This window comes from Peromyscus maniculatus, chromosome 3 (assembly GCF_049852395.1).
Source record: "Peromyscus maniculatus bairdii isolate BWxNUB_F1_BW_parent chromosome 3, HU_Pman_BW_mat_3.1, whole genome shotgun sequence".
Lineage (NCBI taxonomy): Eukaryota > Metazoa > Chordata > Mammalia > Rodentia > Cricetidae > Peromyscus > Peromyscus maniculatus.
In genome coordinates this window covers 110,631,247-110,645,320 of record NC_134854.1, presented here as the reverse complement: position 1 = coordinate 110,645,320, position 14,074 = coordinate 110,631,247, and the positions used below count along the sequence as shown (strand labels likewise).

Genomic DNA, 14,074 nt, shown 5'->3' with positions numbered 1-14,074 from the left:
TCTGTGTGCTCTCGCTTCCAGGAAGGTAGCAATGAACCTGCAGTGGAGACTGGGTGCTGGGGCAGTGCAGCCAGGAAAACGTCAGGCTTAGTTTGCATGAGGAGGTTGCCACCCTTTGCCAGGCAGACAGCACGGTGGCTCAGACTGAAAGTTTGGGGAGAGGTGGGGTGGCTGTGTCTGCTAGCACTGCTAAGGCTTTCAAGGCAAGTCTTGCTTTCCCAGCTCCTTCCTCACCCACCAGAAGGCCTTGGTGGGGTTGGGCAAGTTGTGGTGGTGTGTGATCACCTATCTGGAACTTTGGACACTTATGCTTATGGACAGCATACAGCTGCTCACTCAGAATCTGTAATCACCTGTGGGTCAACACCCCAGAAGCTTGGCAGGGAGAGCGATCTGCGCTCAGCTCCAGTGGCCTGAGCTTTGGGTTCTGCTCAGCTGCTCAGGAGAGGAGACTGAGTGTCAGGCCTGCCTTGCAGCTCTGGCATTTATTGTCCCAAGTCTCAGCCTATTTGCTTTGTGACCTTGGAGACATCACAAACCTCTGTTTCTTCATCCATAAAATTGAATGTAAAAATATTGACCTGCCTCGTAGGGTTTTTATGTAGAATAACTGACCCAGATGATGGTAAAGCTTCTTTGTTAATCAGAAAGGACCAAAGTGCTTAGCAAGCACAAACTTGAGTTTTAGAAAATTGTGTGTCTGCTTGATGTATTCCTCCCCCTCTGCTTCCTCCTTGAGTTTACACCTTCTTTCCTCAGCAGGGCTGAGATCAGGGCCTAGAGCCTGCTTAGGGTACAGCAGGGTCCCAGCCCTATCACGTAGCCTCTGTGCATTCTAACTACTCACCAGAGAACCAGGACAGGGCCCACCATAGTAGGGGCCCATGACAAGGCTGTGCTGGGTCTACCTGGAAGGCAAGACTGTTGTTCTTGGTGACAGGTATAGCTGTGTAAACACAGGGTGAGCCAGGAAGTAGCATACACATTTTACCTAAGGTCTGGGAATGTAGAGCTACCATTTTCAGACAATGATGCCTAAAGGAGCTTTTCAGTTTTGCTGAGGCCAGGCTGCTCAAGAACAAGGGTAGGGTGGGGTGGGGTGGGGTGGGGTGGGAATTTGTCACTGTAACATTGGCCATTCTCTCTAAGACTCTACTTCTAGGCCATTGGCTGAGAACTTCCCTGAGCTCAGACCCTCTGTTCTCACCCAACACAAGACAGGTCTTCTACTACTTGGAACCTGTCCTTGTCCCTATGTCTTCCTCATCCTAACATACATTCTGAAGCTAGGCTTGATGGCACATACCTATAATCTTGGGAGATGGAGGCAAGAGAATCAGGAGTTCAGGACATGAGACTGTGTCTCAAAAATACAGTAACAACAACAACAAAAATGTCACTTAACCTCTAAGGCTTGTCTTTGTCCCGTTTCCCTCTGTCCTGCTTCATTTCTCCTCCATCTGTTTTCCACTCTATAGACAAAGTACTCCTTTAAAGATGCAGGCAAGCAGGCATGGTGGGCACATCCATAACTCTGTACACTCAAGAGCTACCACAGGAAGACTGAGTTCAAGGCCAGCCTGGGCTACATAGTAAAACTCAGAAAACAGACTCCAAGGCATCATCCCAGGCTCACCTGGTTTGTCCCTCTTATGTGGTGGAGGTGGTTTACCTTTGTCTTCAGCCTTATGCTCTAGCCCAACCCCCAGCAGCCTGCCTCCTCCAGTTTCTCAAAGGGCCACACTCTCCTCCTCCAGTTTCTCAAAGGGCCACGCTCTCCTCACAGGGGCCTTAGGTTTGCTCTCCCCAATTACTGGGTCTCCTATGCATGGTAGTTCTTCCTCCTGGTCCCAGCTCCCTGCTATCTCCTCAGGCAAGCTGGCTAGCTTCCCTAAAGCCTGCTTCCTTTTCTCTCCCTGCACCTCCCCACAGTCATGCAATTAACATTAGTTATTAGTCATTAGCTGAAAACTTAGCTCTTGCTCTCAACTCCAGGTAGCAGATCCCTTAGACCCAATGCTGTTGGTTTCTTGCCCAGATCCTGGCCCTGGACTTACATGTGAAAGAAATGTAGCAGACATGTTAAGTGATACACATGGGCTAGCTCATTCTGCATTGTGTAAGGAGTGCTTGGATTTTTGAGTGAGTGGATAGGGTCTCACAAACTAGAAAATGCGTGAGTGGAAGGGAAGCCTGTTTCTGAACTCTTGGTGTCTAGGTCAGCCCTCTATTCTGAGCTTTGCTGGGTGGAATGCAAGCTCATTGACGACTGGTGGTGCGGTCTGCATGTGGCCCGAAGAGCCAACGTAGTGGCATGCTGCCTGTCCCCATCTTTATCTGCTTCACAATTTCCTGTCTCGGCCCTTGGAATCTTGATCTTCAGTTATTTGCCTCTCTGCTCTTATGCCCTCGCAAGGCATTCTTTATTATTTCAGTCCTGAGAACATGAGCCTGTTGAAAGGAGAGCATGCTGTGAGGGAAGCCCGCCTGGCGCTGGGTGGGAGCAGCAAGCAATGCTACGAAACCTAGCAGTGCCAGACTGTAAAGATGTACAGCAGCTAGGCTCACCCTGATGAGAAGTGTATGTCTGTGCTTAGAGAACTCAGCCCTCACTCCCGAGCCCCTGAAGTCCTGCTATAGGATCCAAGTCCTTGAGAGCCCATCTTGCATCTAGGTACCTGGTCAGATTCTTGTGAGAGGAGAGGCTCATCAGAGCACTTCCAGCCCCAGTCACAAGCACTACAGATGAGTGTGCATAGGAACCCAGCTCAAGCTAAGTGTAAGACTCTGGCAAGCAGTCCCCAGCCAGTGACCTGCAAGTACCCACCCCATGCAGGGTTCTCAGTACCCTATCTACAGTGCAGTCCTTGGAAAACCCAGCCACTCACACAAGGCAGCGTGATCAGCAACTACTACTGCACATGTAATAAGCCTGTACACAGTCATATGTGTGTGGGAAAGGAGAGGGAATGCTGGACACCCGATTCCAGAGGTGGTCCCTGCACCAAGGCATACAGCATGTTTGCAGGGAGTGCACAGCAGGGTCAAGGACTGGTGACACCGGCGCTCTGGAGGGGCGATCGCTGATAGGCTTACAGGTCGGTGTTCACTGCCTTACAGTTAAAACCACCTTTGCAGAAGTGGTCGCTACCCTGTAAAGCAAGATCAGGGTCAAAGTGTGCAGCTTTGCTTAGGGTGCATGTAGGGAAACCCTTCCCAAAGTGCCCTGGGTGCTAGGGGTACCAAGAATTTGTCAAGAGGAAGGAATTTAAGCAGGAAGAGTCCTGGCAAAGCACAGGACATTCAGAATCATTGTGTGTGGGAATTCATTCCAGAGCCCTCTAGCTGTGGCTTATGGCTTAAGGAAGGAAGTGTTGTGTACATGGGATGCGGAGGGTGTGTAGTTGGGCTATATGAAGGGTTTTACTGAAGGCTGGGGGCCCCACCTTCTGCAGAGTACTTCCCAGGTGCCTGAGGGTCTGAGGAGTCTGGCAGCCTACCCATGTAAAGGGGCCCTCAGGTGACTAAAGGCCCTTCCTGCTCCTGAGAGCCGTGACTAAGGGAGTCAGAGTCGTGAGGCATAAGACTGGAGCCCCAGTAGAAGCGGTGACACACTTGCCTCCCTGGATCTACAGTGTAGAGCACTGCCCCGGGAGAGGTGGGGATGCAAGTCCTCTTGGGGTAGATGCTCTCTGAGCTGGTAGTCTTCAGGACCCCGCCTCCATCACCCACCCTAGGTGCCTCCTAGGCCACCTCAGAGAAGGCTTGCATTTCCCTTTGATTGATCTGGGCTGCAGCTTTTGACACTGCTTCTCACTTTCTCTGCCCTCTGACCCTGTGGGTGGGGAGTTAATGATCTCTAAACAAACACTTGAGTTTGATACTCTGGTGAAAGGCTCTGGGCCTGAGTGCCACCAGCACAGCATTCGCCTTGTGTCCAGGAGGAAAAGTGTGGGTGTCTGCCCGCAGCCCCGGTGACAGGGATGTTTGTAACTGAATCATACAAGTCCAGGCTCATTCCGTCCCTCTTGCTGGGTTTTCTGAAATGGGTTTCGTGAACTCTGCTCTGTTCAACTGAAATTGTTGGATGACGTCTGGCGAGTGGGACACAGGAGGAACGCCACCATCTTGGGCTCTGCTGTGTCTGCTCCTGATTTGCAGACTGGGAAGGCAGAGCCTGCTCTGTGTGGAGTCACCGGTACCTTTCAGAAACTGAGATAAGATCACATTGCCCTTTCGGGTAACTCCAGGCAGTCCCATATGATATACATGGCGCCTAGGCCTTGACCTCTGGCCTGCCACTGCCCTCCTGCCTCTTGATTGACTGCTTAGCCTCACAGGCGGTTCCATCTCTGGGCCTGGCCCTTACTGCTGCCTCCACCTAGAGCTATCTCGCTCTGGATCTTCACAGGCCTCAGCTCAGGGGCTGCCTCTGCAGCTCTCCTTTCCCTGCCTGTGCAAAAGCCGGAGCCTGCCCCACCCTAGGCCATGTTGTTTCTCATGGCTCATGCATCTACATTGTAGAATTGTGTTTCAGTAAATATCAGCACACATTTTCATATATTAATTTATGTTATACAAAATAGCATTACTATATCTGAATGTCCTGTGTAGATAATTTTTCCTGTTTCTAGATACTGAGCTCTTGGAAGCAGAGCTGGTTCTGGTCCTTCTCCTGGAATAGGGCCTGCCACATGTTAGGCACATGGACCATGTCAAAACCAGGGGAGGACCCTTCTCAGATAGCCCTCAGCCTGGACAGGCAGACACAATCTAGACAGTGGGAGTTTCATGGGTGAGGAGAGGCAGAGGGTCAGGCCACTCGGGAATCAGGGACAAGTCCTGCCCTCAGTCACAGACTCCATAGCCTGCCATCTGACCTCAGCCTTCAAAGCAAAGGGCACACTGGTAGGCTGCGGACCTGGGTGTCAAGGCTATGCAGAGGACCAGAATGTGCTGGGATGGTGGATGAAAAGGAAGAAGCTGGAAGGTCTGTATCCTGGATGAAGCAGCTTCCGGGGGATGGGGGGGCCCGGGGGGACCACTGTTCTTATGCTAGCACGGGGATGAGATTTGGAAAGTGGCCTAGCCTAGACCTTGGCTCTTAGGGGTCTGACTGAACCCTGGTCTCCTACTGTTTCCTGGACTTCCACCAGGACTGGAGATGGGTGGATTTGGGGGCATAGAGGCAGAATCACCCCAGCCGCAGCTTCAAGGCTCATGATTTCTCATGTTCTCCCTCTTGCTCCTAATCAGGTGGTGAAGAAAGTGAAGTCCATGCAGATGTTTCACACACCTGTCACCTCTGCCATGCAAGGAGATCGACTGGGCATCTGTGTCACCCAGTTTGACCCCAAGCTCTTGGAACGTGGGCTGGTCTGTGCGCCTGAGTCTCTGCACACCATTCACGCAGCCCTCATCTCTGTGGAAAAGATCCCTTACTTCCGGGGCCCCCTGCAGACGAAGGCCAAGTTCCATATCACCGTGGGCCATGAGACAGTCATGGGCCGCACGCTCTTCTTCAGCCCTGCTCCTGCGAACTTTGACCTGGAGCCCACTCTTGATTCCTTCGACCTCTCCCGAGAATACCTCTTCCAAGAGCAGTACCTGTGCAAAGACTCCATGCCCACGGGCACAGAAGGTGGTACTGAGGTGGACAGGAAAGCAGGCCACGCCCCAGGGGGCCAGTGCCCCCGGCAACAGTGGGCCCTGCTGGAGTTTGAGAAGCCAGTCACCTGCCCCCGACTGTGCTTGGTGATTGGCTCCAGGCTGGATGCGGACATTCATACCAACACATGCCGCCTGGCCTTCCATGGTGTCTTGCTGCAAGGACTAGAAGACAAGAACTACACAGAGAGCTTCCTGCCATCACTGAGGGTGTACAAGCTGAAGCACAAGCATGGCCTTGTGGAGCGGGTAAGCTCAGCCCTTGGGTTCCTTTCTCTCCCTGCTCAGTACTAGGCCCAAGTGTGGGCTGGGACCGGAGTCAGAAGTCCTCAGGTTTTAGACTAAATAATTAAGGCAGGCTACAAGGCAACCTGAGTGCTTTCCATCATGCCCTCGTAGAGCTGAACTCTAGCCAGACCCTCCAGGCCAGCAGACTGGCCTTTCCCAAAGGCCTCCTGCCTTTGCCAGGCCCTGTGCTCCATGTGATGGGCTCCTGCCAGGCCCAGCCCAGGTTCTCATGACCAGTGGGAGGACCTGGGCACAGTCCAGGTCCACTTTGCCTACAGGGTAGGAAAGGGCTAGTGGTTCGTAGATACAAGGAACAAGAGGAGAGAAGACCAGAAAAGTCACTGGCTACCTGAGCACCTGGGGTCACTATGACTGGACAAAGCTCTGGGATGCAGGCTTGTCACTGGAGTCTGAACAGTGTGGTCCCTTTCCTGAAGTTAAGTGGGAATCCAGGCCTAGAATGAAGGGCTCTTGGGTGTCCGGGCCTCATTGTCTCTTCTGCTTGGCCCTCTAGCTATACCACAGGGCTTGGTAGCTGTGTGTGGTCCCAGGGTATAGCTGGGCTCCCACCAAATCAGCACAAAGGTAGCCCTCCTCCCCATCTTGGTGCAGCTGCTCGTACAAGGCCTGACCTCTGTATAGTACGCACCTGTGGCATACAAGCACACACTCCTCGGGTTCTTTTTTTAAATTCATGGTATTCACTAGAGCTCTCTGCCTTCCCTGCCTCTTCTGCTTCATCAGCCCCACAGCTAAAGACCTAGACCTGGGTGAGTTCCATCCACCTCAGCACAGCAGAGATGCTTCTGCAGATGTGGTGATAAAGTGAGCGTCGTTGTTCATCCAGCTTGATTTATTAGCAGCATTACGGGGTGTAATTATTCTGTAGTAAAGTATCTATCGGAGAATAATGTCTTCTTGGTATGGCTCCAGATCTAATTGTTCTCCCTCGGGCCTGTCACTTCCTTAGAGAACGAGAGGAACTGTGAGGAGCAAGGAAACACACAAGTGAAGTGACCCAGGCCTCCCAAGAACAACAGAAAGGCTCTGGAGACATGCTGATCTGTGTCCTGTCACTAGTCCAGGGCAGCCCAGGGCCACCAACCTTTTCATACTTAGTCCAGGGAGGCAGCAGAGCATGGATTTGCACCAGATCAGATCCCACGCAGGCAGCCCTGAGAGCCACAGGCTTCTCAGCCACCAGGGATGGCTGTTTGGTCTCAGTAGGCGCATCCATTGAATGTAGACAGTGTTGACCTGACAGGCATGAAGCCTGCACCTTCACATTTGAGAACTGGCTCTCATCAGGTAAAGCCAGAACAGCATAGTTCCCAAGGGCCCAGCAGGGTTGTGAAGGGCAGCTGTGTTCGGCAAGGTCTCTAAGTGGATTGAACCCAGAGGGATAGGAGAAAGGTGTGTGTGTGTGTGTGTGCGTGCGTGCGTGCGTGCGTACATCAGGGGACCAGTGATGTGCCCCCAGTCCAAGGATGAAGGCCTGAAAAGTGTCTGGAGTCTCATGTCTACAGCAGTAGGACAGTGATAGACATGTCGGCTCCAGAGAGGAGCATGTTCACATAGACAGTCTGTGCAAGGCAGAAAAGTGTCCTGAACTCTCCTCATCCTTGGCTGTGCTGGCCACCTCCAGACATTCCTAGGTGTACCTCTACCAAAGTAGTTTCTGGGTGGTCAGGTCATCTTACAAGGTTAAATCTGATAACCTAGGCAGGTCTGCACCCCATGCTCTATGATACTGGACAGACTTGATACACTGGCCCTGTCCTATGAACACTCAGTCAGCTCAGGTACCTGAGATGTCCTAAGTTGCTAGTGAAGAGAGGCCCCACCTTCATAGATAGGTGTGAGTGGACACTTGCCATCTGAGCATGGACTGAGGGAGGCATCTGGGCTCTCTGTTTCTGCTGCCTATAAAGGTGTCATCTTTCATAGTCAGCTTTACAGAGTTCCTGTGTTTATGTCAGCCTTGGATACACAAGAAGGAGGTCCAAGATGGTCCTCACAGTAGAGGCTGAGACTGAAATGGAAACAGGGTCCAAAATAATGTTATGAAGGTCCTGCCGGCAGTGCTCGGCCCCCAGGAGATGATGCTAACTCTGGGGGCCTCAGTCTGCTGGGCTTGCTCTGCTGCCTGTAGATGTGCCTGAACACAAGGGTGTTCCTCAGAGTAAGTGGTCCCTGGGCCCAGGCTGAGCAACAGTTCTTACTCCAAATCTAGTCATCTGAAATAAGCTTATTTTCTCTGGATACCTTTTTTCAACTGGTGCGATCAAACACAATTTAATTAACTTACCATTAGTAAATGGCTTTCTTTGCTTGGCTAACAAATGAGCCACCCAGAAACTTTGGTACCAGCTTCATTCCCATTTTTAATTATTTTGTGTCTACAGTGATGGAATATACTGTTTTCAATTTTGTCACTTTTCTAATCATTGTTTTTCTGTGAGTTAAGAATATTGTAATGTCAGGGTATATTGAGTTAACCTAAATAATTACAAGCACAGGGCTTTGCTGATGGGACTCAATAAGATGATGCCCTACGCCCCATTGAGCCTCCACGGTGCACCCTTGGAAGCCCATTTCATCTTGTTTTCACATGAGGGGTCCACACGACTAACAGAAATCACTAGTACTCCAGAGGCAGAAGCAGGAGGATCTCTGTGAGTTTAAGGCCAGCCTGGACTACATGGAAAAGCTTGCAAAATTTAAATAAAGTGTCATTCTCCACTAAAACATAGACTGCACATGAGTTCCTTCTAAAGAGTACAGGACGGTGAGTGAAAGGCCGAGAAAACAAACCCAAACAAACCTCCAGGTGAGTGTTAGGTGGAGTGGGCTGCTGGCCGTCCTTGTTCCTGCAGTGGCAAGTCCCTGAAGGCCTTGTTCAGTCTCTGCCCCATGGCTTCCTTGCTAGTAAGGCCCCGAAACTGCTGTGAGCTGCGCCTAAATGCAGGTGTGCTCAAATACGTCTTTTCATTAGTGAACACTACAGTTTGACTTTCACTACGTTTTCATGTATCATGAAATATTCTTTTTAAAAATGTTTTTCAGCTCACTAGGCAAAAAGCTGTTCTTAACTCACCAGCTATCTAAGAGCAGGTCCAGGCAGAGTCTGACCCCCTGGTCAGTTTGCTGCTCCTTGTCTTCGTGGTAAACAGCTCTTGCTGAGGCATGATCTTCCTCTGAGGGAATCCTGGTCACAGCTACAGGTGACCAACCCTGCTTGCTCCACAGCCCCAGGACTTGGGCCATGCAGTATGGGCTCACAGAGGTAGAGACATCTGGGGTGTCACTCAGGAGGAGAAGAAAGCAGTCTGAAGGGCTGGAGCTCTCTGGAGATGCTCAAGGCTGGCCTGTCTGGCAGTGGGCTAGCCCCTGGGGGGGTGGGGGAGCATTTAAATGTGCACTGTTTGAAAGGAAAATACAAAGAATGAATCAGATTTTGAGAGAGAATGAATGGAATGGAAGAGATGGAAGAAATGCTGATTCACCGAAGGAAAACTGGAGTGAACTTGATAAACCAACAAAAATAAGAAAAACAAGAATAATGCTAAGAAATGATGACAAAGATACAGAGGACAAGATTAAGAAGTACTTACTGTACTAAATAAATGCCAGCTATAAAGACAGATTAATAGATTGGGTTAAAACACAACTTTACTGACATGCTATGTCTAAGAAGCAAAAGTAAAAAAAAAGGATGTCAGAAGACTAAGCAGAAAGATCACGTGAGTGGTCCTTTAACAGAGGAGGGGCAGTTACAGATCTGAAGCAAAGAGGGGTAGCATGTAGTAACAGGCACAGTTACAGACCCGGACCAAATACATGAAAAGTCAGACCCGACAGGAATCCAGGGAGATGGGGTGTGCATTTTCAGATGCAGTGTTCAGCCTCCCTCTGGGCATATGTAAATAAAAGTGTTAGGTGTATAACAGTGTGGGTTTGTACAGATCTAGCAGAAATTATGAGTTGCTAAGGGTAGTCAAGTTGAGCAGAACTACTGGGCCCTGTCCTCACAGGCTCCTAGTGCATACAGATTTAGACACAGCTGCTGTGAGCCAGGGGCCAGAAAAGTGAGTCTTCCTATGGGCCAGCGGGACCAAAGCCCATGGGTGCAGTGGAAAACTGAGAGGCAGGAGAGGAGAAAAGGAACCCCACCTAAGGTGGAGCAAGCCCAGAGGAGCGGGACCTTTGAGCTGTGTCTTGAGCAGCTAAAGAGCCACTGGTCAGACATGGAAGAATATGGAGGGTTCCAGGTCCGGGGGCTGCTTCTGTGACACAGAGGCCAACCAGTGCCCGGCCCTGAACCACTAGGGGAGCCCTCAGCCAGGCCACCCAGCCAGCACCCAGTGACAGCGTCAGGGCCTCTTGGAATAGGGGATTGGGTGGGCTTGGGAGCAGTGGCTTTGGTTCCCAGAGTGGAATCACCTCAGAGCTCGACCCACAGATGCTGTCCTGTGGAAGCTTCAGCCATCGCCTCACCTGCCCTGCCACACCCTGTGACTCAAGGCTTCCCGACCCAGTTTACCTGGATCCTAAGAACTCCCCGGTCTGAAAGAACCTGCTCCATCGAGCCACATTTCTCCTCCCTAGCACTTCTGCCTTCCTTGGCGTCGGGTGAGAGTTGGTGCCCAGCAGCACCTGCCTGCATGCCCAGCACATGCTGACTGTTGCTGAATTCGGGACACCACTGATCTGACTTCCAGCACCGTCCTCCTCCTGCCTCAGCACCTGGCAGCAGCTCACATAGCCCCACACAAATGACGGCACACAGGAGAAAGGTCTGTCAGCTCTTACCACACGATCTGTTTAGATAGAGACCCTTACAAAACTAGACAGCACTGTGCACAGCACTAAAGTGGGCCCCAGGGTGTGGTGAGTGGATAAAGAATAGGAAACAAACATGGAAAGTGCTGGTACTTTGCCAGCCATAAGTCGACCTTTGTTAAGCCCTGTGCATCGTGACCATACTCACATGAGCATTGCTTGTGGCATACAATCCTGGGTCCAGGCTGAAGTGGCAAGAAGCTGCCCCCACTGTGTGTGGCGGGGGAGTCAAACCAGGCATACTGGCTACTGCCGGTCTGGCCCCATGGCGCCAATCAGAAAGGCCTCAGGCTGGACTTCAGGAGCCTGAGGCATGGACCCAACCAAGTGTAAACATACAGACGCCACCAGGAGTACTGGCCAGCTTTGAAGTCTGACCAGCACTGCCTCGGGCTCCTGGCTCTACGTAGCTCCACTGCTGATGGTTTGTTAAGCCTGCCCGGGGCCTGAAGGAACCTACCACCTGCTTCTTCCTGAGCAGGGACAGCCCAGGCCTGGGGTTCCTGTGCAGGTCATCTGCAGCCCTCCAGCCCCTGGTGGAAGTTGCTCCCTGGTCTTTCAGTCTATCGTGCTGTTCTTGCCTACAGGCTTCCAGCCAACAGGGTGGAGGCTATGGACCCTTGAACAGATGGGTCCCAGGAGGCAGAGGTTATGAAGGTCCACTGCAACAGCTTGCTTTTCTCCTGCTCTAACCTGACCGTAGCCCCAGCCTCTCTCCTGGCTTCCGGGGTCAGAGTCTGATTGCTGGAGCCCAGCTCCACTGCTCACCCACTTTGGAGATTGCATTCATGTTCAGAAGTAGATGCAGGTCAGGTGGCTGGACACAGTAGAAAGCCAGCTCTGGAAACTAGGACTGAGTTGGGGCACAGAGTAGCATGACTGTGCTGTGTCGCTCTAGCCCGAGTCCTCTGTAATAGTGCTGTCTGTGGTGGGAGTTGAGAGCACATGTGAGAAAGCCAGGGGCCTGGCAGATAGTCAGTACTCCGTAAATACTCATCTCCTTTTCCCTGTGGAGGGCAGCTGGCAGGAGCCCTCACTTAGGACCTCTTTAGCCCCGACAGATGTTTTACCCAGGAGGGACTCAGGTGATGGCTGCACATACAGAACAGGTAAGGAGTGTTCAAGGAGGAAGGAGGCCTGGCCTGAGGGAAGCAACCTTAGCAGCCTGAGAGCCTGTGGTGAGCAGAGGTGTAGTGCAGCTATCCCCGGCAGCAGCCTGTTGTGAGGCACGTCACTGGCCTACCCCAGACGTCAGGTTCTGAGCCTCTGGAGTATGTGTGATGAGCTGAGACCATGTCAGGCTAACTTACTTTCCCAGGCTTGACACAGGCCTTATGATGAAGTTGCTCATTGCTCACAGACTTTGGTGTCAGAAACCTTGTCTTATCCCTGCAACAACCTTGAGAAGCAGAGAACTGTGTCTAGTTTTACAGAAGCAGAACCCGAGGTACAGCATGGTGAGTTGGCTTGCCTGGGTGCTGCAGTGGGGAGGCAAGAACCAACCCCACCCCGTGGGTTAGCCTGGGGCCTCTGCTTTTCCATCAGGCCATGCTGCTGGGGAGGAGGAGGAAGAGGACTGTTTTCTGCTGATGCGTAAAGGGCACACCATTCTGTCTGTCAGTGTCAGTGACTTCAGGTGGACTGGAAGAGGAGACACCTCAGTAGCAAGGGGCTCCTTCCTCCTGAGACTGCTGGTCTCTGTCTTCTCCCAGGATACTGTCCAGGGTGGAAGGGAGAGGGGGAGACTGGGGTACCCTGCTGCTGTGAAGACTGAGTGTGGGTCCTGCCCTCCTTCCTGTCCAGAAGTCCTGATCCCTGCAGCTGGGCTTTCTGGGTATGTTATATCACCTGCCCCACATGTCCCTCCATCCCCACTTCAGTGTGACATTCACTAATGCAGTCTCTTCTAATGGTCATTGTGCTGTCAGTCTTGGTGTTCTGGCCAGTATCAATGTCCTAATCCTAACAACCTATGTCATGAAAAACCTGAGGTTCGGAGAAGTCCCCTGCCCCAGGCCATGATGCTATAAGAGACAGGGCCAGAACTCAAGCAACTAGAACCATTTCCCTTCTGGGAACACAGGGCCCTCCCTCCTCACTGTAATGGCTTGCTCTCTTCACCAGTGACTTCCCTTCCTGTACAGTGAACTAGTCGAAGCTTCAGAACTTGGGCAATTCCCAAGCCTCATCCTGGGAACCAAGCCCTGGAAGAGAGACACATGTAATGACATAATTATGTGCACCAGCAGCCAAGTCCCTGCTCAAAAGCTGGGGACAATGGGGACTCTCCTGGCATGGCAGCAAGAGCCTGGACACACAGCTGTAACTGCTGAGGGAGCTTGATCCCTCCAGCAACCATGGGCGGGTAGATGAAGCAAATTACTCATGCAAACAGTGAAAGTCCCCACTTGAGCTATTGTGACCGCTGGCCTGTGTTCAGCATTGTCCCCAGGAACAAGGCCACCAGCAAACCCCACAGGCATTGCCTTCGGTTTGACACCGGTGATTGATTCAGAATTCAAGTCCTCTAACTGCTCTGGCAGGGCTTTCCTTGCCGTGTGCTGGTGTCTGCTCTGTAGTCTGTCACTGCAAGAGTCTGAGTTGGGCCACAGGGCTTCTTTGGTGTGGGCAGCTAGACAGGGCAGCCTGAAAGGGGGCTGGGCTCCAGGTCCCACTGTGTTGCCAGCTCCACTTTCCTCCCTTCCTCCTCCCTCTAGACCACTTGTGGGAAGTAGAGTCCCTGATCATAGGGACTGTCTCCTCTCCTGGCAGGGTTTTCCCTGAGCTGGGGCAAGCAGGGTTGAGGCTGCTCAGAACCCCTGGGCTGGGCTTCTAGTACCTGAGTCAGCCAGGTAACGTTGGCCCAGCGGAACCCAGACACCAGAGAAAACCATGCTGGACTCATTCACAGCAGTGACATCTCCCCTGCCCCTTAGGTCTTGTGAGGAGCAGTCAGAACAGCCCCCGCTTGGGCTCTGAGCAGCAGGACTTGACAGTCTGGGTGAAATATCTTGATGGCCTCCTCTGTTCTCCAGCATGGCCTCAGGAGTAACCACACTCAGGGTGCCACCCTAGGTCACCCTCGGTCTCCTGTGTGGGGCTGACACAGACAAAGACCACTCTGTCTTTTATGTAAAGTCTTTATGACACTCACTTAGTTGTGCGAAGTGATCATAGGAGCTGTAAGCAGGCATGGCCACCAGTATCCAGGGAATGCACAGGAACCAGGGGGTTGAACTTGTACCCTTCCTGGACTTAACCTGCCCTTGGGAATGAA

The 14,074-nt window shown here is 52.0% G+C and overlaps 1 protein-coding gene and 1 long non-coding RNA gene across 4 annotated transcripts in view; one reads left to right on the top strand and one right to left on the bottom strand.

The window, feature by feature from the left end:
* The window catches only part of Eefsec (eukaryotic elongation factor, selenocysteine-tRNA specific), a 210,441-nt gene that overhangs the window by 163,247 nt on the left and 33,120 nt on the right, over positions 1–14,074 (top strand). For all 3 annotated transcript variants that reach the window (XM_006996141.4, XM_076567282.1, XM_076567283.1), the window contains exon 5: positions 5,257–5,916. In XM_006996141.4, coding sequence (XP_006996203.1) covers positions 5,257–5,916 — 660 coding nt within the window. The remainder of the gene's footprint in view (positions 1–5,256; positions 5,917–14,074) is intronic.
* On the bottom strand, positions 6,791–10,517 carry LOC143272436 (uncharacterized). Its single transcript, XR_013049985.1, has 2 exons — positions 8,780–10,517; positions 6,791–6,938 (listed from the first exon to the last, which is right to left on the bottom strand). It is a non-coding gene; the product is annotated as an uncharacterized LOC143272436 (long non-coding RNA).